The sequence below is a fragment of the Solanum dulcamara genome, chromosome 1 (assembly GCF_947179165.1).
Source record: "Solanum dulcamara chromosome 1, daSolDulc1.2, whole genome shotgun sequence".
NCBI classification, from domain to species: domain Eukaryota; kingdom Viridiplantae; phylum Streptophyta; class Magnoliopsida; order Solanales; family Solanaceae; genus Solanum; species Solanum dulcamara.
Window position 1 is genome coordinate 74,096,584 of NC_077237.1, and position 27,356 is coordinate 74,123,939.

The 27,356-nt window shown below is 34.2% G+C and overlaps 1 protein-coding gene across 1 annotated transcript; it reads left to right on the top strand.

Annotated features, from left to right (window-relative positions):
* The first annotated feature begins 1,228 nt into the window (after positions 1–1,228).
* Positions 1,229–2,809, top strand: LOC129888832 (profilin-1). The gene is made up of 3 exons (XM_055963868.1): positions 1,229–1,477; positions 2,060–2,197; positions 2,389–2,809. Exons 1-3 carry the CDS (start codon positions 1,349–1,351, stop codon positions 2,521–2,523), a joined length of 402 nt encoding a protein of 133 aa, XP_055819843.1. The 5' UTR covers positions 1,229–1,348; the 3' UTR covers positions 2,524–2,809.
* The last annotated feature ends 24,547 nt before the right edge of the window (positions 2,810–27,356 follow it).

The following is a 27,356-nucleotide window of genomic DNA, read 5'->3' on the forward strand; positions in this document are numbered from 1 at the left end:
TCGGCTATCATGTTCCGACATACATTTGAATCGGGTGTCACATTCTGACATGTTCATGAATCGGGTGTCACATTCTGACATGTTCATGAATCGGGTGTTACGTTCCGACACATATATGGGAATTGGGTCCCCTGAGAAGGCTAACTGTGTGTGTGGATGGTTCCATAAGAGAACTCGACGATGTCTGTATTCTGTGTACTAGTGAGGTTAGCTGTAAAAGAGCTAGGAAAAGAGGACTTATAAAGGAATCCGTTTAATTGTGGTATGTTAGCCGTAATTTAATATTTTCTACGTAGAAACTCACTATTTATAATTGTAGATATATTTTTATTCTTATAATTGTAGATATATTTTTATTCTATTATTTTTCTATTTTCAACCTAAGAACTAACCTCAAAACTACACTATTCAGTATATACCATTGTAATATAGTACAATCACTCCTACAATTTATAATAGTCATTTTACGTCTAACAAAAGGGGAAAAAATTATATTTGAATTATTTATAATTATAAATCAGCAGCAGACTAAAAGATTAGTAATAGTGCATTCACATATATATTTTTTCTTTTTTCAAGCTCTCCGGGGCTTAATTTCTTTCTGTGTGACGATGTTGCCACCTATCAATAAGAAAAAAATGACAACAATGGTGAATTTGTTTAGTTACGTATGGTCCATAATTAAATAACACTTTTTTTATATAAATATGTTAGATTTAGGGTAAATGATCAAAATAAACACATTTTGTTATATAATATTAAGCATCATTTCAATTAAGTGAAATATATTGAGGATCAAAATGAATACCTTTGTTATACATTATGGATCATTTCAATCAAGTGAAATATATTAAGGACCAAGATAAAATATTATCCATACCTTCAGAATTATTTTGATCATTTTCTCTCTATTTATATGAGCAGAAGGTAGCAGTATTCGAAATGCATGCAAATTGACCGAAACATCCTTGCATACATATTAGATTTCAAACAAAACAAAAAAAAAATTGGGGAGGGGAGGGGGGAAGGGGTGTGTGTGGGGAACCATGGGAGAAGTGATGAGGTGGGTGGTGAATAATGATGTATGTTAGTCCTGGCACATGAGCAGCGCATGGTGACAATATTTAACAGAAATTGATGAGAACGTGAATGGCACTCATGTAATCACGTCTAATCCAAGGCTACTATTCTTTCTCTCTTCCTATTTATACTCTCTTCCCTCTCCATTTTTAATCAATTAAAACAAAGCTTACATCCTAGGAAATTAACAACAAAGGAGAAATACAAAGAGACAAGACAACAACGTAACTCTACGTACTTGGGAAAAAAAACAAAAAAAAAACGAAACATGTCGTGGCAAACCTATGTAGATGATCACTTGATGTGTGACATTGAAGGTACAGGTCACCATCTCTCTTCTGCAGCGATCCTCGGGTTTGAAGGCAGTGTCTGGGCTCAGAGTCCCAATTTCCCTAAGGTATGGATCTTGTATATTTTGTTACGGTCACGAGTCCCATATATTGTGTTACTATATGAGAACAGAACATTTGAAACAGTGCCAATGTGGATTAGTATTTATGTGTCCATATAATTAATTTCTCTTTTATTTTCTGATTTCTGGGTTTGGATCTTTCGTGTTTAGCTAGATCTGTTATATATTGATCGTTAAGTTTTTTATAAGAAGTAAGATTTGATCTTGATTTGGCGATGAAATTCAATGTACATTTAGGAGAATAGGCTCACTGGAGATTTATAAACATTCTTCTCAATTCGCTCACTTAGGAAAATCACATCTATTGATGGACCGGTGCTACCTTTGTTTGATTTGACAATAAAAATAATAAGTAACCCTTTGTTTTCTCATCACCATGCCTAAAAATTTGGCCAGTGAGTGATGGAATTCCAAAAATTTATTACAATTATTTATTTTTTATTTTTTAGCGGAATGGATATAGAGATCAATTAATATAACGAATTGCAGTGAATTTAAGGTTGATGCGTAGTTAATTGTTAATGTTTACAACCCTTTTGCGTATAACAATTGATTTTGCGTATCCAGTTTAAAGCAGATGAGATCACTAATATCATGAAAGATTTTGAGGAACCTGGACATCTAGCTCCAACGGGTCTATTCCTTGCTGGGACAAAATACATGGTCATCCAAGGAGAGCCTGGTGCTGTTATTCGTGGTAAAAAGGTAATCCTTCATAGAAATAAAGATTTAAATTTAATGAATTTGATTGCACTTTTGAAATTAATAGTTGTTGAATGTTACTATGTTAAAAGTACCACTGCACCTATTACTCGTTTGTGACAATGTTTTTGGACTTAAAATTTTTTAATTTCTATTTTTTGAATGGTTGTAATTTTTTTTTTTTTTGTGTGTAGGGAGCTGGTGGTATAACCATCAAGAAGACTGGCCAAGCACTGATTTTTGGTATCTATGAGGAACCAGTGACTCCAGGACAGTGCAACATGGTGGTTGAGAAAATTGGTGACTACCTTGTTGACCAGGGATTTTAATTAGTCTCTCTAACTTTAAAATTCATTCTCTAACTTTAAAATTCATTATTGCATAATAGAATTTTGTTGTATTTTCTAGGGCCAAATTGGCTTTGGAGTTATTTTCTTTTCTTTTTTGGGAAAATAACAAGCAGCATGAGACATTTTCTCTTTTAGGGTTGCTATATATATATTTCCCTTTTTGTTCCAAATTTACTTCAACAACATTGTGTATTCAGCATTTTGTAGACATTTTATTAAAAGTCTGAAAGCAATTCTCTGTGGACATGATATGATATTAATTGAATTTCTTGTCTAAAATACAATGGCTACTAGTTTTCTTGTATTATGCAGAATCTCAAAACAATGCAAAGCTCACTTGAACACAATCTTGCATTTAATGTCATGTTAATAGAGCAATTATTCTATTTTTATAATCAGAAAAGCCGGAAAAAGAATTAAATAGAAATGTAGAAGAAGTAGAAAATTGTTCTGCTCACCCAAGTTATTTGTATGTCCGTAAGAAATTTTAACTCCCTCAGTCTCACTATTGCCTATGATTTGGATTACTTCCGTCTAAAATAGAACTGAAAAATATTCATGTAATAGTATATAAATTACAGAACTCCGGCGAACTCAAACGACGGAGCAAAAATCTACTAGACACTTATGTTTTTGCTTATGAAAACGATGCAAAAAAATACAGAAGAGAGGGGGAAAATGTTTTCTTATTTTCGATAGTGAAAAACTGAGCCAAAACATTCAAATTTAAAGCCACAAGTTTGGATACTAAACAGGTTCGGCCGTGCAGGCATGCATGTTCGTTAAAGGCAATGTCTGCTTGAAATACATATAATCACCGTCTGAGAATTTGAAAAAATCCGCGAATTTTCAACAAAAATATTTTGCAGAAAATATGGAAATTGAAAAATAAACAATGGCAACAGTAAATAAATTTGATCCAAAATTTATATCAATCAAATCATTTGATCAAATCTAAATCCAAAATCGAGCGATAACTATTAGAATTCAAATTAAGCCATTACGTTTAGTCAAAAATGACGGCACTAAAATTGATGAAAAAATTGCAAATTTGGAATCAAATTGCATAAAGTTTAGTAAAAAAATGGCGGCACTAAAGTTGATGAAGAAGTAGCCAATTTGAAATCAAATTGCATAAAGTTCCTACATGATAATGGCATCTTATGGATTTGAAGTATTTGGTCAAAAAAGGAGACAAGATCATATTCCCAAAGCTTCTATATGACGGCTTTGTTTTGATATATATATGTGTGAGGCATCCATGTATACGAAAATATATGTTCTAAGAAATAGTGCATTAGAAAAGAAAGAATAGAAAGCGAAGCTCTTATGAAAAAGTGAAGTGCCGAAGCATTTATTGTGAGAAAGTTGTGAGAGTTTTATTTTTGTGTGTGTAATATTTTGCTCCTTGTGTAATAAGAATTATTTTGGTCCACTACGCTTCCAACAAGTTGTATCAGAGCTCGGTTTTATACATACCACGATGTTAAATATGTTCCAGTTTCAACTCCCAAAATTAACAAAATAAAATTATGGCAACTAGAGTGTCCAGATGAAAGTCCTACTTGGTGCAATCGATTGTTGGGATCTGGTTGAAATCGGTAACGATATACTGACAAATGTAGAGCTGAGGTGGCTCTATCAAATGAAGAAAAACGAGTGCTAAGAAAAAAATGAGAAAGAGATAGAAAAGCGTTGAACGCAATTCATCAAAGTATTGATGAATCAACCTTTGAAAAAATCTCTGGTGCAAAGACATCAAAGGAGGCGTAGGAGAGTTTGCAAAAATCTTTTCAAGGAGCAGAAAAAGTGAAAAAGGTACGTTTGCAAATCCTTAGAGATAGATTTGAGACATTGAAAATGAAAACGTTAGAAAACGTGGATGATTATGTCACCTGAGTTAAATCGGTAACAAACGAAATAAAAAGAAACAGAGAAGTTCTTGATGATGTTAGAATCATGAAAAAGATTTTGCGGTCATTGGCACACAAATTCAATTACGTACATTATAAGAAAAACGGCTATTAAGGACAATAAAAATGGTCCCAAAAAATCTAAATTTGGTCCTTAAAGGTTAATAGCGATCGGAAAAATTTGATCGCCACCCGTCCCTACAAGCTTCGCCGCTAAATGTCAATTGCGACGGGGTTCAATCACTGATCCTTAAAGTATTATAGCGACTAGAAAAAATTTGATCCCTAAATCACCTTTAGAGACCACTTTGCTGGCCCCTTAGCATAAACTTTACTAATCCTAAAAAGTTATTTTGGACCAGAAATCTGATCCTTAAAAGTGCTCTATCAACCATAAATGGTCCCTAAACAATACATGAACTTTTCCCACAAATATTTTTTAACTTCCAATATATATATATATATATATATATATATAATCACAACATAAACAAAATTATCAAAAGTATTATGCTTGCATATTATAAATGTATAACATCTCACTTGTATTTGCAAGAAAGTCAAAGAAAGACAAAAGAGGAGGCACCGTCTAGAAAAAAGTTGGCAGCAACTTTTGGAAAAGTTGTTGCCTCTTTTGATAGAAAACTTTGATAGGAAATTAACGCGTAGAAAATTAACGCGCAATTTTTTTACGCGTTTTTATTTTCTATAAATAGAGGGCATTTTTTCCTCATTTAATTCATTCAGAAAAAAAAGAGAGTAAAAATACAAAGAGAGTTATACACCAAGAAAAATATTGTAGTCTTGAGTGTCCTCTTTAGTAGTTGTTCCTTTTATAAGACATAAGTGTTAATTATTGTTTTCTTCTTGTATTTAAGAACAGTGTACTCCCATATTATCATAGTAAGATACTTCTACCCGTGGTTTCTCCCCTTTATCTGTTTGAAAGGTTTCTATATAAAATTTTCGTGTCTAATTTATTTTTATTATTTATTATCATATCAAATTTTAGTTGTGGTGCTTCCTCCCCCAACAGTGGTATCAGAGCTATCGGTTATTCTTTCTATTTTATGCAAAGGAACTATCTCTGAATAGTAAATTTTCTTGAATAGTAAAATTCAGTGAAAAGTACTATTTATGTGAATAGTAATTTTGGTGATGGTATATTTTATCATGATTGTTCACAAAAATATTCAGAAATGATCTAGAAGGGTGTGAATCAAATAATAATGTCGAATACAACAAAGTTTGACGTTGAGAAATTCAATGGGACTAATTTCTATTGTGAAAAATGAAAATAAAAGCGATATTAAGAAAGGACAATTGCTTAGCTGCAATTGAAGGAAGGACCATATACTTCACTGATGATAGCAAGTGGAACGACATAGACAGCAATGCAGTTGTTGATCTACACTTAGTACTAGCTGATCAAGTGTTATCTAGTGTGGCTAAAAAATAGACTGCGAAAGAAATATGAGATACTCTTACGGGATTGTATGAGGCCAAGTCTTTCATAATGAAATCTTCTTAAAAAGAAGATTGTATACCCTTCGAATGACAGAGTCCATGTCAATTACTGAATACATCAATACTTTGAATACTCTATTTTCGCAACGTACAACAATAGCTTGGAAAATAGAGGGGACTGAACATGCGGAGCTTCGACTTCAAAGTCTGCCTGACTCGTATGATCAAATTATCATCAACCTAACGACAGACAATCTAGTTTTCGATGAAATTGCAGCTGCCGTCTTAAAAGAAGAAAATTGATGCAAAAATAAGAAAGATAGACAAGCAAGTTCGCAGCAAGCTAAAGTTTTGATGATGGTGAGAGGAAGACCAACGGAATGTGGCCCCAGTGGGAGTCACAATCATGGTAGATATCAATCAAGAAGTAAGAAGAATATCAAGTGTTACAACTGTGGCAAGAAAGGGCACTTCAAGAAGGATTGTTGGTTCAAGAAGAATAGTCAACACCCTGAGTCATCAAATGCTTAAGGAAATATTACAAGTACCTCGGATGATAGCGATATTTTATGTAGTGAAGCAATATTAAATAATGAAGGTAGAAAATATTTCACTGATGTCTAGATCATGGACACAAGAACAACATGACACATGACTTCCTGGAGAGAATGGTTCCATCAATATAATCCTATCTCAAGAGGGTCTGTGTTCATAGGAGACGATCATGCTTGGGGTGTTATTGGTATTGGGTCCATCAAAATAAAGATGTATGATGGCATGGTATGCACCATCCAAGAGGTACGATATGTAAAAGACTTGAGGAAGAATCTATTGTCTGTAGGACAATTAGATGATAATGGGTGTTCATATAAGACTCATGGTAGAGTCATGAAAATATCAAAAAGAGAGCTTGTAGTGATGAAAGCGGAAAAACTTGCTGCAAATCTATATTTGATGAAAGGTGAAACACACCAAGAAGGAGAAGCATTAAATGCATCAGCAAGTTAATTTAAAGAATCAATGATGATATGGCATCATAAATTTAGCCATATATCGGAATGAGGTTTGTAGATTCTTGCTGAGCAAAAGCTTCTTCTAGAGCTCAAAAAGGTTTTACTACCCTTTTGTGAGCATTGTGTTACCAGTAAGCAAAATAGATTGAAGTTTAGCAGTTCCTCTGCTAAAAGTAAGGAAATATTAGATCTAATCCACTCTGATGTTTGGCAAGCACCGATGGAGTCCCTGAGAGGAGCGAAATATTTTGTGTCATTTATCAACAATTACTCTAGGAGAAGTTGGGTGTATCCAATGAAGAAAAAAACAGATATTTTTCCAGTCTTCAAAGAGTTCAAAGCGTGTGTGGAACTTGAATCTGAGAACAAGATCAAGTGTTTGAGGATAGATAATGAAGGAGAATACACTGATGATGAATTTGATAACTTCTGTAAACAAAAAGGTATTAAACGGCAGTTCACGGTGGCATATACTCCACAATAAAATGGAATAGCAGAGCGGATAAACAGAACCTTGTTGGAATGGATAAGAGCTATGTTGGCAACTGCAGGGTTGGAAAAATCATTCTGGATAGAAGCAGTCAAAACCGCCTGTTATGTGGTCAATCGGTCACCATCAACCACAATTGATCTGAAAACGCCAATGAATATGTGTACAGGAAAACCAGTTGATTATTCTCGCTTACGTATATTCGGAAGTCCTACTTATGTTATGTACAACACCTAAGAAAAATCAAAATTGGATCCAAAATCTAGGGAATGTATTTCTTAAGGTATGTTGATGGAGTCAACGAGTATCACTTATGGTATTTCATTGCCCACAAGGTGGTAATCATCACGGATATTGTATTTGTTGAAAACAAGATACAAGCAAAAGAAGGTAGCACTTTAAAAGAAAAATCAGAGACTAATACAGTTGAAGTTAAAGAAATAAAAAAAGTTCCAGTTTTTTCTGAAGAAACACAAGAGCACGAAGAACAAGAGCAAGATGAGATCAAAACTCCACAAGTTCGACGATCAACTAGGGAGAGAAGAGAACCAGCTTGGCAATCAGATTATTCTGTGGAGGGCAATGTTGCATACTGTCTATTAATAGAGGATGGAGAGCCTTCAACTTTTCAAGAGGCTATGAAAGACCAAGAATCATCTCTGTGGATGGTAGCAATGCAAGAAGAAATTGAAGCTCTTCATAAATATAAAACATGGGATCTTGTTCAATTACCACAAAGAAGAAAGGTCATTGGAAATAAATGGGTCTATAAGATCAAAAGCAATAGTAATGATCAAGTGGAGAAATATCTTGCAAGATTGGTGGTAAAAGAATTCGCTCAGAAAGAAGGTATAGACTTCAATGAGATATTTTCTTCGGTGGTTCGACTCACAACAATTCGGGTGGTCCTGGCGATGTGTGCTATATTTGACTTGTACTTGGAGCAGGTAGATGTCAAAACTGCATTTCTTCATGAAGAACTTGAAGAAGAAATTTACATGCTCCAACCAGAAGGTTTTGAAGAACAGGGAAAAGAGAACTTGGTTTGCAGGTTGAACAAATCTCTATACGGTCTCAAACAAGCGTCGAGATGTTGGTATAAGAGATTTGATTCCTTCATTATAAGCTTTGGATACAACAGATATAGTTCAGATCCTTGTGTTTATTACAAGAAATTTGGTGATGACGATTTTATTATTTTACTGTTGTATGTTGATGACATGTTGGTAGCAGGCCCCAACAAAGATCGTCTCACAAATTTAAAGGCACAATTGGCTAGGGAGTTTGAAATGAAGGACTTGGGAACAACAAATAAGATTCTAGGGATGCAAATTCACCGAGACAGAAATAATAGAAAGATTTGGCTTTCTCAAAAGAACTACTTAAAGAAAATCTTGCGATGCTTCAAGATGCAAGATTGTAAGTCAATTTCTACCCCACTTCCTATTAATTTTAAGTTATCCTCAAGTATGAGTCCTAGCAATGAAGCAGAGAGGATGAAGATGTCTCGAGTACCGTATGCATCAGCAGTGGGAAGTTTAATGTTCGCCATGGTATGTACAAGACCCAATATTGCACAAGCAATGGGAGTGATTAGTCGATACATGGCTAATCCCGGTAAAGAGAATTGAAATATTGTTAAAAGGATCTTGAGTTATATCAAGGGTACCTCAGATGTTGTAATGTGTTATGGAGGATCAGACTTTATTGTTAAAGGTTATGTTGATTCATATTATGCAGGTGATCTTGATAAAAGGAAGTCCACTACAGGTAATGTGTTTACTCTTGCTGGAGGGGCTGTAAGTTGGGTTTCAAAACTACAATCTATCGTAGCTACATCTATGACGAAAGCAGAATATGTAGCAGCTACACAAGTTAGCAAAGAGAAAATATGGATGCAGATGTTACTGGAGGAGCTCGGGCACAAACAAGAGAAGGTTGCTCTGTTTTGTGACAGTCAGAACGCTTTAAATCTTGCAAAGAATCTGGCATTTCATTCAAGGAAAAAGCACATACGAGTTCAGTATCACTTTGTTCATGAGAAGGTGGAAGAAGGCAGTGTGAATATTCAGAAAATTCACACTAATAACAACCTAGCAGATATGTTTACAAAGCCGATCAACAGTAATAAATTTATATGGTGTCGATCTTCTGTTGGCCTAGAAGAAACGTAACATTGCAGTAATTGGGTAGAATGGATGGTGTGAAGACTTATTTAATTCTCAATTAAATCTTCAAGTCGGAGAATGCAAGAAAGTCAAAGAAAGACAAAAGAGGACGCACCGTCCAAGAAAAAGTTGGCAGTAACTTTTGGAAAAGTTGTTGCCTCTTTTGACAGAAAACTTTGACAGGAAATTAATGCGTAGAAAATTAACGCGCAATTTTGTTTTTACACGTTTTTGTTTCCTATAAATAGAGGGTCTTTTGCCCTCATTTAATTCATTCAGAAAAAGAGAGAGTAAAAATACAAAGAGAGTTATACACCAAGAGAAATATTGTAGTCTTGAGTGTCCTCTTTAGTAGTTGTTCCTTTTATAAGAGAGGAGTGTTAATTGTTGTTTTCTTCTTATATTTGAGAGCAGTGTACTCCCATATTATCATAGTAAGATCCTTCTACCCCGTGTTTTTTTCCTCTATCTGTTATAGGGGTTTCCACGTAAAATTCTCGTGTCCAATTTATTTTCATTATTTATTATCATATCAAACTTTAATTATGGTGTTTTCTCCCCAAACAGTATTTGTATATCTTAAACTATTTGCACAATCATTTGGCAAAAAATGTTATGTTTGTCCTAAACGTCCTGATAAAACACAACCAATTGGTAATCTTGTAGAAAGTCTTCAAAACTTGCAGCTTTGACTTGAAACTTTTAATCTTCAAATCCAGTAAGTATAAGAAGGACGTTCTTTTATGAAATTATCAAATTATAAATATCACATAGCATCTGAAGATAACAAAAATAAATGGATACATGAAGTCTAAAGATAACAACATTAATGGAGAGGAACATGTGATATTGTATACGTCCCACTTGAAATAATAGATCATTCTCATGTATAGTTCAATTACATTTTCCAATTGCAGATTCATATAAAATAAGCTACTTTATTTTTCAAATGTAGGTCATTATATTTACGTTCTAGTAAAACATAAACAATTTTTTACTCATACAAAATTTTACACCTACGCCTTCAATTTGCACTAATGGAAAGGACAGGAACCAAAAGAACATAGATAATAACTTAGAATGGTGTTTCTAAATGCATTATCACTCTCTATCTTCAACAAGTAAGCACAAATCTTCACCTCAATTTTTTTTTACCAATAGTGTCTTAAAGATTACCAATAATTTAATAGTTAGAGCTCATAACATGACAATTTTGTCTTAAAATATTTTGGCTCTTAACAGCTACGTATTCAAATATACTATAAAGATGTCAAGAATGCAATGTGTTCTGACAAAAAATTACCTTTCAAGATCCGTATTTAATTTTCAACCCTGTGATATACCAGGAGAAACTTCCCCAAATGTACCTGAAAGGGAATAATGATTGTTTAGAATAGCAAGACATGAAAATAGATTTTAAACAAACAAGATAAAAATCATATATCAAACTCATAAAGCATTTAAAATTTAAACTTTATTAGTTAAATAGCTAAACTTGTAGACACACAGTGAGTCATAAGAGCCCCAACTTTATCAAAATGAATTTCTAGATACTTAGATTACCTCAAAGAAATATAAAATTGCTACATGAATGCACAAAAGTTGAAGCCACTTGTGTAAATTAAATAGCAAAGGGACCAAGTACTCAGTCTAACTATATAATCATTTTGAGTTAAGTAAAATCATAATGGTTTGTTACTGATAAAAATGATAAGCAAACTAATAGACATAATTTTAAAGTAGAGCAACGACACAGTTTGAACCTTACATGTTATAATATTGGTGTGTAATATGTTATGCAACTTGAGATACTGCAAAGTAGTAAATAGAAATAACTTCATGAGGTGCTTCACTCAAATACAAAAGCAAATAGAGATATAAACCACAAATAAGTACATGGTCAAGAATATAACTACTAAGAAGGAAAGACAAGAACGGAGAGATAAACCACAAATAGACACATTGTCAATAAGATCTGTATGCAGGAGAGCTAAAATAATTCATTAGGAGCCAAGCAAACTAGTGAACCATCACAATTAAAAATTAGGAATAGACATGAACTTTAAGAAACTCATTACTTTATATATGTGTATGGTGTACCACTGTTGAAGAAAAAATAGAAATAGACATGCACTTTAAACAAATAAATAAGAAAAATAGAGCCACTTAAGAGTTATTTTTTATAGCCAAGAACCACTAAACACTAATTACTCATAGCCGAAGAGGTTGATAGTATGAATGACTTGTAAATATCTTTGGCAAGCTGTGAAAATTTAGAAGCAGCAAGTTTAAAATACAATGTCATTCTACTAGCATCATCTTTAGAGAGTTTAAATAAAAATTTTAAATGCATTTTAAACTTACAATGTCTCTCATTCCACTAGGATATGTTAAACTTGGTGACCAGAAGAAACTTGAATGAAACAGAGCATTTTCAACTTTCCATGCGCTCCTTGTAGCAGCTGCTTATTTATAGCTGTTGCTTGAATCAAACCTTTTCCGTGATGATTCTCAGGATGAGTTAATGATCAATAGGACATCATATTTTTAGCCACCATACTCAGGATCTCCACTGGCTACTTTCTGGCAGACTTGACAATGATTTTCTATTACTTCCCACCCTTGGACAGAATGGAGTGTGTCTTACATCATGGGCTTTCAATTCCTTTTAAGGGGTCAAGCATAGATACATATATTTATGATACTCTTTACTGAGAGTACTGCTCCCTTTGTTAAATTAAGACGGTACCTAGATGTTGCTGGTCAAAAGCAAAGGATTTGATTAAGACTTTGAGAAAGACTAGACACAGCCAGTAGCACACAACTACTACTACTCTTTTGGAGCTTGTGTAGGTACTTCTGCGGTTTGCCATGGTTATGATTTGTGAAATTAACCCCTACGTACATCAAGTAAAAATAACTCTCGTCCCTAAACGTTGGTCCCTAATAAGCTTTTTTCTTGTAGTGGTAGTTGTCGCCATTAAAGAATCAAAAGATCTATCACAAGATATTCTTTGAGGAGATTGTGGGTTCTCTTCAAGCCCATAAGCAAAAGATGAAGCAAAGTGATGATTCTGAAAGTCTGGATCAAAATTTGCAAAGCAAGTTATCCGTAACTGAAGGTGGAATGAGCAGCAGCTCAGGACAGAGTTCAACCAATCGTGAAGAATACCGTAGAGGATATCGAGGTGGTAATAGAGGTGGTCGTGGAAAACGTTGACGAGGCAATCGACTAGATGGCAGAGGAAAGTCAAGTGAAGACTTTCATGCCATAAGTCGTAGACGAGGAGCTCAAGGTATAGGTAGATCTCAACAGGGATATAAATCTCAGGTACAATGCTATAATTGTGATAAATATGGTCACTATAGCTATGAGTGTAGATCAGCTCCTAAACATGAAGGAAGAAGCCATGTAACAGTTGTTGAAGATCTAAATAGAGAATCTCGCATATTCCTCACCTACAAGGGAGATAAAAAAATTCAAGAAGAATATTCGGTATTTGGATAGTTGCGCCAGCAACTATATGTCTGGCCAAAATGTAATGACCCTCAAGGTTATTTTCAGAATTTTTTAAAAAATGACTATTTTACCACTCTCGATAGTCATCCCGAGTCATTTATAATATGTGTTGGGGATTGGTACTGGGAAATTCCATGAAAAGGTGAGTTTTGGGGAGTTTTTAAGTTTTAAGGATTAAAAATATTTTAAAGTGGTATTCGGGATCAACTATAGCTACATATCTCGAAATATAATTCCGTCGATTCCAGCAGCTCTGAAATATGAAATTTGTTCTAGGAGAGTTGACGGAATCAAAATTGGGATTGTAACGAAGATTGGAGGTCTTGAGTTGAGAATTCTTGAAATTTTAAGCATAGGGTTGACTTTGATCAATATTTGAAGATTCGATGATTAAAATTAAATTCCGACAATTCCGTTGGATCTGGGAGGTGATTTTAAGCCTAGAGGTGGCCTGGGTTGAACTTTTGGAAGTTTAGAACGTAATTCGAGTTTTTGAGGCTCAAAGTTAGTTTGATTGTGACTTATCAGATTCTAGGTCAATGAGACCTCAAATTCAAATTCTGATGGTTCTATTGAGTTCGGAATATCGAATTTAGTAGGGGTGCATATATGGGTTGTCTGTATGGAATTCTGAACGAATCCGGAGGGACCGATTTGAGAATTTTCCTAATGGAGGTGGTTTTTGTCAACTGCTTCTGGTGTGAACTTCTCCGTGTTTGAGGCACCTTGCTCGCATTCATGGAGGATCATTTATTTGAACTCCATGTTTGTAGAGGTGGGACCGCATTCACGGAGGGTAGACTACTTTGGTCCCCACGTTCGGAGAGTTCTTGCCGCGTTCACGGAGAGCAGAAGGCTAGCTCTTCGCATTCGCGGGATAAGTTCACCACGCTCGTGAAGGCCAAAATGCATGTGAACAATGAACGGGGATTAAACCCCATTCCATCATTTTTTGAACTTAGGGAGCTTGGAAGGGACGATATTTGAAGGATTTTCGAGAGTTATTGGCTGGGTAAGTCCTTTAACCATGATTTCTTCATTTCTCAATAATGTCACGCCTTGGAAGGGTACCCTAGACGTGGCCGGAACTTGAAGACCATTGGTGGTCTCCAAGTGAACCACCTAGTCCAATCACACATCCGTTCATTCAATCAATCAGCAGAAGACTTAAAATAAAGAGAATATTTGGTGGACAATCCCAAATCAACAATCTAACTCAAGAAAGAAAGGCCATCGGCCAACAAATCAAACTCCAATCTATGTCATTAAAATAGTCTAACAAGAAGAATTCATGAAAATAAAATACTCAATTGACCCATCACTATCTAGTCTATGAAGCCTCTATCACTACTATCTAATTGGTGCCAATGACAGGTTCATGGTGTAACACTCCTCAAAATTTTTCCCTAAGATTCGGACCTTTTTTGTATTCGTGTAGGGTCGAACTCAATTATTGTGAAGCGTGTGCATGAGTTAGGATGAGTTCCTAAGTAATTAAAGAGTGTTAGAGGTGATGTTTGTTCATAAGGGATCCTTAGAACCAAGCTAAGTCCAAAAGAATTCGTCTTGGGTAAGTTATCGAAGGAGTTTGTATAAGGGTCGACTTCTAACGACCATATCATTTGAAATATGATGATCTGGTGGCCCACGACCTATTAAATTAAACGTCGCCGAGTCTTCTTTCCAACGCCACCAAGAGTGTAATTTTTTGGAGTTCGGAGTCAAAAGTTATGACTATCCTAAGACGGACTAGTACTACCGGAATTTCAGGCCTGGGTTGTGACTGTAGGAAGCCTGGGCTTGGCACCGCAGTGGCACGACGCGCCACTATCGCGCCAGGAACAAGCCTCAGTAGTTTGGTCCCTGGCGCGGAGCGCCACTAGGAGATGTGCAAGGTTTTTACTATTTTCCGAAACCCAGAAAATATAGGCTTGGCGCTGTAAGGGCGCGACGCACCACTATCGCGCCACAAAACAGCCTCAGTAGTTTGGTCCTTGGAGCAATGCGCCACTATCAGATGTGCAGGTTTTAAGCCTAAATTCGACTTGGCGCCGCAGTGGCGCTACGCGCCACTATCGCGCCAAGAACATTTTTAGCCTATTTTCCAGACTTTTGGAGAAAGGGCAATTTGGGTATTTTCCCAAATTATATATACATCTGCCTTGGGACGTTTTGGACCATTATTTGAGCCCCCTTCCTCTCTCTAAAAAAACCCTAACCTCCATTCTCTTCTCTCCCAAACATCTCCAACAAGATTTGTCCTCAAGAGCTCAAGAATTCAAGATCTCCAAGTTAAGTCTTGGTTTCCGGTGAGATGATCTTCAAGCAAGGTATGTAAGGCTAACCTAAAATATGGATTGAGTTCTTCCATATGCCCATAGATGTGTTAGGTAGCAGTTGTGAAAGATTTGAACCTTTTATAAAGATTTTTCTTGAAATTTTCCTAAACTCTAGAATATTTTTATGTACTAGAAATTGATGGGCGATTTTCATGACTTGAATTCTTGAATAGTTATATTTCATATTATTGACTACAAATGAATTTTTGTATATAAATTTATATGTATTGATGGTGTTCTTGAGTTGAGTTTTGTTGAGAGTATGGATTCATGTATTCATTCACATGAATCCAAGATGAGATTTCTTTTGGTCATAATTTGTCTTAAGTTTGAGATGGATGGTTTGTGTATATGGGTTGATTGGAATGAAAAGAATGAATTGGAATAGTTATGAATGTGAATGGAATAAAGAGAATTGAAATATTGGTAGAGCTAGAATGTCACTTTTGTTTCTATAAATGGAATGTAGAATTAAATAAGGATCTTGGATTAGATGTTTAATGATGATGTGATGATGATGTTTGATGATGATGTGAATGATGATATTTGGTGGTGATGTGATGATGATGTTTGATGATGATGTGAATGATGATATTTGACGATGATGTGAATGAAGAGTTTATGTTGATGAGGATGTTGTGTGATGAAGTAGATTGGAGTCTAATGTGACTACATGATATGTGACTTGCATAATTTGATTTGATTGGAATCATATGAGTATAAATTATGGTTTGAGAATGAGTTTAAGTAAACAATTTGTGAGCATCTTTGTATAAACTATTTATACACTATTTTGGGTTTAAAGAATGATTATTTTCATCTTTGAGTTAAAAAGGAGTTTAAGCATGAGTTAAGTTTGAGAAGTCTTTTAATTATTTTGAACACTAGTATTTTGAGTATAAATGATTTGAGTATTTTTACATTAAAATATCTATTTTGAGTTTGAGTTGAGGAGTTGGAATTATATTTTAAATGCATATAATATTTTCTACATCCATTGAGTTGAGATTGCATAAATTTTAAAGAGAAGAGTTTGTTGATTTGAGATGAGTTGATTTGAAAGAGTCCAATGAGGCTAAATGAGTATTTTGAGTATTTTACTCACTTGATAGATATGAGCATATTGAGTCTTGGGAGGAGTATCGAGCACCGAATTGGGTAAGAGTATAGTCCATACTCGAACCAATAAACTACATCGCCAAATGTAGGAGAGGATTGAACCATTAAAGTCAGATGCTTCCTAAATTACTGTCCTAACATGATAGGACTTGGTTAGATTGGATTCATGATTGTTGGATTCGTCCATACCCTGGGAAGGTATTAACGGACGCAGCAACAACGTCGGTTTGTTGTAATATCACTCGCTCATATGGTGATGGTTGTCGGTTAGATAAACTCCCAAATTAAATGGATTGTGCTTGATATGATTGGCTTGATTTCTGTTGTAGATGATTGAGTTGAATTATAAAATATTGCATAGTTTAATTTGCATATTTATTGAGTAGAGTCCTTTGAGTTGATTGTTGAGTTGATTGTATATGATCGGATTGGATTAGATGAATATATGATTGGATTGTACATGATTTGGTTGGATATGTGATTGACTTAGAGTTAACGGCATATGATTGGATTGAATCGAATGATATATGATTGGATTGGATTGAATGATTTAATTGAATTGTACCGTACATGATTAGACTGGATTGGATGGTATATGATTAGTCCTTGTCAAAAAAATTATATTTTTACTTTAGACTTATGACACCTTGATTGAGTCTCCCTTATCTTTCTGATTTGAGATATTCGAACCAACATTACTCTTCCTTGAGGTATGTTTCATTCTGCCATATTACATACTCATACATTCTATGTACTGACGTCCATTTGGACCTGCATCATTTCATGATGTAGAGACAGGTTTAAGAGATCGTCAATAGAAGCACCATTGAAGATCTATATACACTTAGTGTATTGGTGAGTCCTTCCCTACATTCGGAGGACACCGCTTATGTATTCTTGCGTCAAGTTAGCCCTTTCTATTTAATTTGAGGTAGCCATGAACATGTCATTGGCACCAATTAGATAGTAGTGATAGAGGCTTTATAGACTAGATAGTGATGGGTTGATTGACTATTTTCTTTCCTTAAATTATTCTTGTTAAAGTATTTTAAATGACAAATATTGGAGTTGATTTGTTGGCCCATGACCTTTATTCTTTGAGTTAGATTGATGATTTGAGTTGCCTGCCAAATATTCTCTTTATTCTGAGTCTTCTGCTGATTTAACGGATGAACGGAGGTCTGATCAGGCTATGTGGTTCGCTTGGGAGCCAGAAATGATTTCTGAGTGTCGGTTACGTCTAGGGTACCCTCCCGGGGCATTACATATGGCTACCTCAAATCAGAATGAAAAGACTAACTCGAAGCAAGAATAACTTAAGTGGTATCCTCCGAATGTAGGGGAGGACTCACCAATAAGCTGAGTGTGAACAGATCCTCAACGGTATGCCTAATGATGATCTCTTAAACCTGTCTCTGCATCATGAAACGATGTAGGTCCAAATGGACGTCAGTACGTGGAATGTACGAGTATGTAATATGGCAGAATAAAATAATACCGGTTCAAATATCTCAAGTCATAAAGATAAGAGATACTCAATCAAGGTGTCATAAGTCTAAAATAAGAATACAGTTTAGACAGAGACCAATCATATACCATCCAATCAAATCCAATCATATACCATCTAATCCAATCCAATCATATATCATCTAATCCAATCCAATCATATATCATCTAATCCAATCCAATCACATATCATCCAATCACATATTGTCTAATCCAATCCAATCATATACAATCAACTCAACAATCAAGTCAAAGGACTCAACTCAATAGATATGCAAATTAGAATTTAACAACTTTTACCATTCAACTCAATCATCTACAATCACAATCAAACCAATCATATCATGCACAATTCACTCAATTTGGGAGTTTCTCTAACCAACAAACATCACCGATGAGCCAGTGATGTGCAACAAGCCGATGTTGTTGCCACGTCCATTCATACTTTGCCAGGGTATGAACGAATCAACCAATCATGGATCCATCAATCAATGAAGTCCTATCATTTCAGGATAATGAAATGGAAAACATACGACTTTAACGGTCTAATCCCTTCCTACGTTGGCTACATAGTTCATGGGATTTGAGTATGGACTATACTCTTACCCAATTCGGTGTTCAATACTCCTCCCAAGAATCAATATGTTCATATCTATCAAGTGAGTAAAATACTCAAAATACTCATTTAGTCTCTTATGACTTATTTTCAAATCAACTCATTTAGTCTCATTGGACTCTTTTAAAAACTCAATCAATTCTGACCTCATTGGACCTTCTTTCAAATCAACTCATCTCAAACCATCAAACTCTTCTCTTTAAAATTGATACAATCTCAACTTAATGAATGCATTTAAAACATAGTTTTTAACTACTCAAATCAATCTCAAAATAGATGTTTTAATATAAAAATTGTCAACTCATTTATACTCCAAATCCTCATACTCAAAATAATAATTAAGAGACTTTTCAAACTCAAATCATGCTTAAACTCTTTCTAAATCAAAGATGAAAACAATCATTCTTTAAACTCAAAATAGTGTATAAATAGTTTATGCAAAAATGTTCACAAATCATTTATTTAAAACTCCTTCTCAAACAATCATTTATACTCATATGACTCCAATCAAATCAAATTATGCAAATCACATATCATGTAGTCACATTGGACTCTAATCCATTTCATATCAAAACGTCATCATCAACATAACCTCTTCATCAATCATTTTTCCTTAATTAAATAAACATCATTCACCTCATCATCAAACCCAATCATTCACATCATCATCAAACATCTTTCTCCAAAATCTCCATTTACCTCTATATTCAATTTTATTCACACTCATTAACAAAAATACATTATCTCCCTTTGAAAGCAATATTTACATAAAAACTATATATCTCAACCTCAAGATATATTATAAAAAAAAGAAATCTCATCTTAGTTTCATGTAGATGAAGACATGATCCCATAATCTCAACAAACTCAACTCAAGAACATCATTAACACATATTAATAATATTCTAGGGTTTAGGAAAAATCCAAGAAAATATTCATAGAAAGTTCAAGTCTTTCACAATTTTCATCCAACACATCTATGGGGCATATGGAATAACTCAATTCATATTTTAGGTTAGCCTTACATACCTGGAAATGAAGAACATCTCACCGAAAATCAAAGACATGACTTGAAGATCTTGAATCCTTGAGCTTTTGAGAGGATTTTATTGAAGATGATTTGGAAGAGAAGAGGGGATGAAGATTAGGGTTCTTTGGAGAGGCAAAGGACTTAAAAATTATGGTACAAAACGTTCCAAGTTAGGGTATATATGTTTAGGGAAAATTTCCAAGTTGCCCTTCATCAAAATCTGGAAAAATGGGCAAAAACCCTACTGGCGCGCACCGCGCCACTACAGCGCCAAGCCTGAAATTTCTGAAATCTGGGAAATGGGCTTTAAAACCCTGTAAGTGCTTTAGTGGCACCTCGCGCCATGGGCTAAACTATTGAGGCTAGTTTCTGGCACTATAGTAGTGTCGGGCGCCACTCAAGCACCAAGCCTAAAATTTCTGTAGTTATAGTCTGTCGTAAAATGATCATAACTTTTGACTCAAAACTCCAAAAAATGCAATCTTGGTGGCGTTGCAAAGAATACTCGAAGACCTTTAAATTTATAGTTCATGGTCTACCCAATTCATATTATTCTAGGAGATATGGTTATTTGAAGTTGACCCTTATACTAACTCATCTGAAAACTTAATTGATTAGAGTTCTTTGAACTCGGCTTGGTGTTAGAGATCCCTCATTAACCTAAACCACATCTATTACTCTTCAAATACTTAGTAATTGATCCTAACTCATATATAAAATTATAAGTCCTTCGGTTCGAGTCTACACACATGTGAAGAAATATTTAAGTCTTTGCGAAAAAGATTATGGGGTGTTACAAATAATTACTAATTAATTTTGGCTAGAACTTGGGAATTTCAATTGAGAAAATTTGGGATGCTTCAAGAACATGGAATTTAATGTTTTGGATGATTTTGAACTCATTTCAAGTCCAAATGAGGTTTCATTTTCACTAATGATTTTGAACTCATTTCAAGTCCAAATGAGGGTCCATTGGGTGGGTAAGTTTCACTGATAAAGTTGTTGCCATGTGATTGAAACTAGTATCGAGTTGATAGTGAATCATGCAAAATGCTTAGAATTGATTAATCATAGGTATAAAAGAGGAATTAACCAAATGAATCGGTCTATTTGAGATGAGATAATCTTGGTTGTCTTATTGTAAATCTTACTTGCTATGATAGAGGCATGTATTGTATATGATTTTGGACTTATCCTCTCTTCTCATTGATTGCATATTTATTTTTACTTGCATTTGGGTTGGAATATGTATTTAGATTCCCTTTTTTATGCGATTCGTCAAAGAGAAATGGTTCCGGCTACATGAATATGAATAAGAGGAAAATAAAGAGGCTTCGAGGGATGTGTCATGCACCGTAGTTGTTATAATTATTGCATCGAGGGACATGCCATGCACCATGGTTGTTATTATTATTGCATCAAGGGACATGCCATGCATTGTAGTTGTTATTATTATTGCATCGAGGGACGTGTCACATGTCGTGATTTTTATATTTTGTATATGTGGGATGTGCCACGCACCATGGTTGTTATTTTAGTGTCACATTAGGCATTCATCACTTTGCATTGCTTCACATTGACTTGATTATCTGATTACTTGCCCTTATTATGTGTAATATTGAGATTGAAATACGTGCGATATTGATACTATCTGTTCGGTTGTAGAGGTTTACTTGTCTTACTTGCTACATCAGTTATATCTATTTATAGACTATTAGGTTGGGTTGTTCTGCTTGCAGGTTGTAGTTATGGGAGGTTAGGATGGAGTGTCAGGAGTATTCGTTCTATGTAGCTTTAGACATGTTTATTATTTTACTTGTTGGATGCCATGTTTTTTGGTACTCACCCCTTGCTAGCTACATTTGTGTAGGTTTTGAGCCAGGACAGTGATCCATATGTTTTGTTCTTCATCCATGGGTTTTGGAGATCTTTGAGAGGTAGTTGTCGACGCCGGCGATCTCTCTTTCTCCTTTTCATGCTTTTGTTCTATTTGTGAGACAAATGTATTTTTGAGACTTACATTTATTTTAATTCTACTATTTTAGAGGCTTGTACATGTGACAACCAATCTTTTGGGATTTTATTGTTATTCAAGACTTTCGTATTTTCATAGCTATCTATCCATTATACTGATTTTGTTAATTATCCGCTTTAATTAGATTTTGACTGACTTGTCTTGGTGGGTTGAGATGAGTGTCATCACACCCGAGTTTGGGTCATGACACAAAATGAGTTTTTTTTGAATTGGGTAAATCTGTTAATGTTAAAGTAACCTTTGGCGATGAATCACATGTTTCTGTCAAAGGAAAAGGCAAAATAAGAATTACTCAGAAATGAAGAAACAAAATTTATTCTTAATGTCTACTATGTACCAAGTTTGAAAAGCGACATCATCAATCTTGGCCAGCTTTCTGAAATAGGATACAAAGTGCAGATAATGGATTGCTCAATGACCTTGAGAAACAAAAATAAAGAATTTGTTTCCTAGGTTAATATGATGCAAAATCTCCCATTTACTATTGATATAGACTCTGACGATGTGAAGTACATGAAAAAATCTATAAAAGATGACTCGTGGCTTTGGCACTTGAGATATGGACATCTTGTATTTTCTGTTCTAAAGTTGTTAGCATAAGAAAAGATGGTGAATGTTCTGTCAGAAATAAATTCATCTGATCAACTGTGTGAAGCCTGCATCAAAGGAAAACAGGACTGACACAGTTTTGAAGTTGAAAAGTCTAGAAGAGCTAGATGACCACTCGAGATTGTGCACTCTGATTTAGCTTGTCCGTTTGACATACCATCACTTGGTGGAAACAGGTATTACCTAAATTTTATTGATGATTACAATAGAAAAAGTTGGGTATATATTTTGGAAGAAAAATTAGAAACTCTTGAAAGATTCAAAGATTTTAAAGCGATGGTGAAAAAACAAAGTGGATATTATCTGAAGATACTCAAATCTGATACAAGAGGTGAATACACTACAATTCTATTTGAAAATTTTGTTAAAAGGCATGGAATTATTAATTAGTCGAAAGTTAGATACACATCTCAACAAAATGGAGTCGCTAGAAAAAAAATCATACCATTCTCAACATGGCAAGGCGTATGATAAAAGGTAAGTATTTACCAAGAAATTTCTAGGCTGAAGCTATTCAACGTGCAATTTATGTGTTGAATCATTGTCCAACAAAGAGTGTACAATATATGACACCAAATGAAGCGTGGAGTGGTCAAAATCCTAGAGTTGGATAGCTCAAGATATTTGGTTGTATTGCATATTCTCATGTTCCTGAACAGTTAAGAAAGAAGCTCAATGATAGAGGAGAAAAGTGCATCTTTGTTGGATATGATAAAAGAAGCAAAGATTATAGATTGTAAAATCCTCTCACGAAGAAGGTGATTATCTCAAGAGATGTTGAATTTGATGAAGGTGATTATTGTAAATGGAGTGAAAAAGAAAAGAATGTTGAAGGATTATTCTTCTGTGATGAAGATGATGATGATTTTGTTGATCAAAATGAACAATGTGATGGACAAAGTCCACCACAAAGACCTATTACAAAAACTCCTTCAACATCTACATCACCAAGAAGCATTACTAAAAACTGCTGGAAAACGACGGGCAAAAGTGATGGACGGGGTTGCTTTTTTGGTCAAATTTGTATTGTATCTGGGGTTGAGGAATAACCTCTATGGGTAGCTGATAGTTCTGGTCATATGAAGTATATCTGACATGTGCAGAAGAAGAAGCATCGCGTGGTCGGTGAAACTGACTATGATAAAGTGCAGAATCCATAATCTCAAAAGGCACAACATGAATATGCGTAGGACTAGCTTGGCGGCGCTGCATATCCGGTGCTAAAGAAATATTTCCAAGGATATCCTCAGGATCAATAGGTCATCAGACTTCTTCTTTTTACTACTACCAGAATGGCTAACCCCAAGATGATCCCGGGATCTATCACCATCACCAAATGATATTTGTATGTAAGGTAACAATACAATATATAAAGCCACATCTAATGCACAAGACCTTAAAATCAGTCTTTTCTTGATAAAGGTGAGATCTTTAGTAATGGGGTGAAGAAGAGTTGGATTTGGGTTGAGAAAACACATCAAGATCAGTCTTTTGTTGACAAAAGATGAGATCTTTAGTGTTGGGATGAAGAAAAATTGAAAAAATAAGAAAGCGACATAATTTGCTTTGCTTTATTTATTTAATTAATTTTTTAGTAGCCCTCATCCCAACACTAAAGATCTCATCTTTAAGTTGGTGGTGGCAAAAGGGGTTTCTTATTTTTTCAATTTTTCTTCATCCCAACACTAAGGATCTCATCTTTATCAATAAAACACTGATCTTAATGTGTTTTCTCAACCCAAATCCAATTCTTCTTCTTCACCCCATTACTAAAAAGGGAACATTTTGCTTATCTTTTTAACATAAAGGTCAAATATTTAGAACTTTACAAACCACCACCAACTTAATTGATTCAAGTTATAATTAAAACAAAAATCAATTAAGTTCAAGTTCTAAGTAATTTAAGTTATAATTAAATTTAAGTTCTAATTAATTCAAGTTATATTTAATTCAGGTTATAATTAACTTCAAGTTATAATTAACTTCAATTTATAATTAATTCAAGTTATAATTAAGTTTTAAGTATGTTTTAATTAAGTTGTAATTATAAGTTCTAATTTATGACATTCAATTCGGATGTGTCTAAGTTAAATAAGAATAAAATTACAAGCTTTAATTATATACAAATTAAAGTTCTAAAATCCAAGTATTCAAGTATCTAATTAAAGTTCAAGTTCATGACAACATAAAGTTCTAATTAATTAGTTATAAGTCCAATTCAAGTATCCTAAAATCTTTATTTCATTCAAAATTTAAGTTATAAGTTCTAAATTCAAGTATCTAAGTTATTCTAATTAGTTCTAAAGTCTAAAGAGTTCAAATCTTATACAAACTTAAAAAAATTAAGTTTAAATTCAAAAGTCCTAAAGTTTAAGTTCATGACTTTGAATATCTAAGTTAACTCTACTTACTTAATTAGTTCATAAGGAATAAAATTCAACAAGATTTCTAAAGTCAACAAAATTTCATGTTCAAATTTCTAAGTTCTAAGTTGAAGTTCTAATTAAATTCAAGTATCCTAAAATTCAAGCTCTAAGTTCTAATTAGTTCTACAAAGTCTAAAGTTCAAAATTTATACAAAACAAAAACAATCTCTAAAATTTTGTTCATGATAAGGAGTACAATTCAATGAAATTTCAAGTTCAAAGTTCTAAGTTCAAGTTCTAATTTCAAGTTGTAAATTCAACTATCCTAAAATTCAATTTCTAAGTTCTAATTAGTTCTAAAAGTCCTACAATTTAAGTCCAATATTTTTCTAACTTCAACTTTCAACTTATATCAAACTTTCAAACATCCTATATTATATTCAAGTATTTCAATTAACTTCTAATATCAAAACTTCAACTAATTCTAATTCTAAATTCAAAACACTTTAATTGCAATTAAAAGATTACCCAATTTACAATCTAATTCAAAACCCCCAACTTTAAGCCATAAATCAAAATTATTTGACAAGCTAAATTCAATAACATATATTCAACAAACTAAATTCAACAAACTACTAAAAAACTATGTTAATAACATATATTCAACAAACTAAATTCAATAAACTAAATAACAATCACACATTATTACTATAATTTTTTTAAAAAATAAGTTGAATAATCCTAACCTTCAAACGAAGAGAGAGGATGGTGTGGGGTGAGGGGGGACAACTGGGGCTGCGGGACGAGGCTGGGACAACATCATTAAGTCAGTCCCTTTTTTAAAAATCATTAGTTCTGGCTTTAATGTCAAGTCTTTACTACTATTGAAGACTTAAGATGTACATCAAATTTGATCATTTTGTTAGATGCTCTTTAAAGTTATGACATTAGATTTTGGGATAATTTCGTTGTTGTCCCTTTATTGCGTTTATTTGTTGCTTGACTTCCATTTGAGAGTCTTGTATAATTTTAATTTTAAGCTTACACATCAGGATGGGGTTTAGGATGTGTGTCATCATGACCTCAGTTTTTGGGTCGTGACAGTATGCATTTTAGTTGGAGCTTCACTTGAGCTGTTACTTCACTACCAAAAAATGGCAAAAAACGACTGCCAAAATAGCGATGGACAGCGTCGTCTAAAAAAGTCAACGAAAATTGCGATGCTGTCTGTTGCTTATATTATTGCTAATTTTTTTTATTAAAAGCAACGGACAAAAATGTTAAATCTGTCGCTTTTAAATTAAAATAATTATTTATATATTTATTATTAACAACGTCGTCCATCATTTGTGTTTAAATTTAATTTATTATTATGATTTTTTAAGAAGCGACAGATGGCGTTGGTTTGTCCGTCGCAAATGGTCAAAATAATTGGTCAACAATTTTCGAATAGGCAACGGACAACGTCGGATTTTTCGTCGCTTTTTTGGTCAAAATCATGGTCAAACATTTTTAAAAAAGGGACTGACTTAATGATGTTGTCCATCGCTTTTTTAAAAAATGTGGTAGACTAGATCGGATTTTCTTATTTCTCTCTCTATATATTTTCTCTCTTCTCCTCTCCCTTCTCTCTAAAACCCCCCAACATAATTTCGTCAGTTCGATTAGCTTCGAAGTGTGGAAATTGGTCTAGGAGTGACTTTCTTTTTAAATTTGGAGTTGTATCGTGAAATTGAGGTCTCAAGTTGGAAAGTTTAATTTTAATGGGTTATGTTGGACTTTGGTCAACAAATCAAGTTCAGAGACTCGGATTTGATTTCTGATGATTTCAATAGATTTGGGGGGTTATTCTAATGCTAGAAATGGTTTCATTGAAATTTTTAGAAGCTCCAAGGTATTTTGGGTATTTCAAGTGCCGAAACTAGTTTAGTTGCGACTTATCGAATTTCGTTTCAAGGAAATCTCAAATTTGAATGTCGAAGGTGCCATTGAGACAGAACGCCAAATTTAGTAGAAGTGCATATATGGTTTGTGTGTGGGGGATTTCGAACGAATTCTGAGGGTCCGTTTGGGGATTTTTCTTAAAAAATAGACTACTATCTGGTGCAGCCATAATTCCTTCGCCGCATTTGCGAAGTGTGTCCGCATTTGCGGAGTACATTTATTCCCTTCTCCACATTCACAGAGTGTGTCTACGTTCATGGGGTGTGTTCGCGTTCGCAGAGTACAACCTTTCCCTTCTCCACGTTCGTGGAGTGGGTTCATATAGTGTACATCTTAAGTCTTCAATAGTAGTAAAGACTTGACATTAAACCCAGAACTTCTCTCTAGTCTACCACATTTTTTAAAAAAGCGATGGACAACATCATTAAGTCAGTCCCTTTTTTAAAAATGTTTGACCATGATTTTGACCAAAAAAGCGACGAAAAATCCGATGTTGTCCGTTGCCTATTCGAAAATTGTTGACCAATTATTTTGACCATTTGCGACGGACAAACCAACGCCATCTGTCGCTTCTTAAAAAATAATAATAATAAATTAAATTTAAACACAAATGATGGACGACGTTGTTAATAATAAATATATAAATAATTATTTTAATTTAAAAGCGACAGATTTAG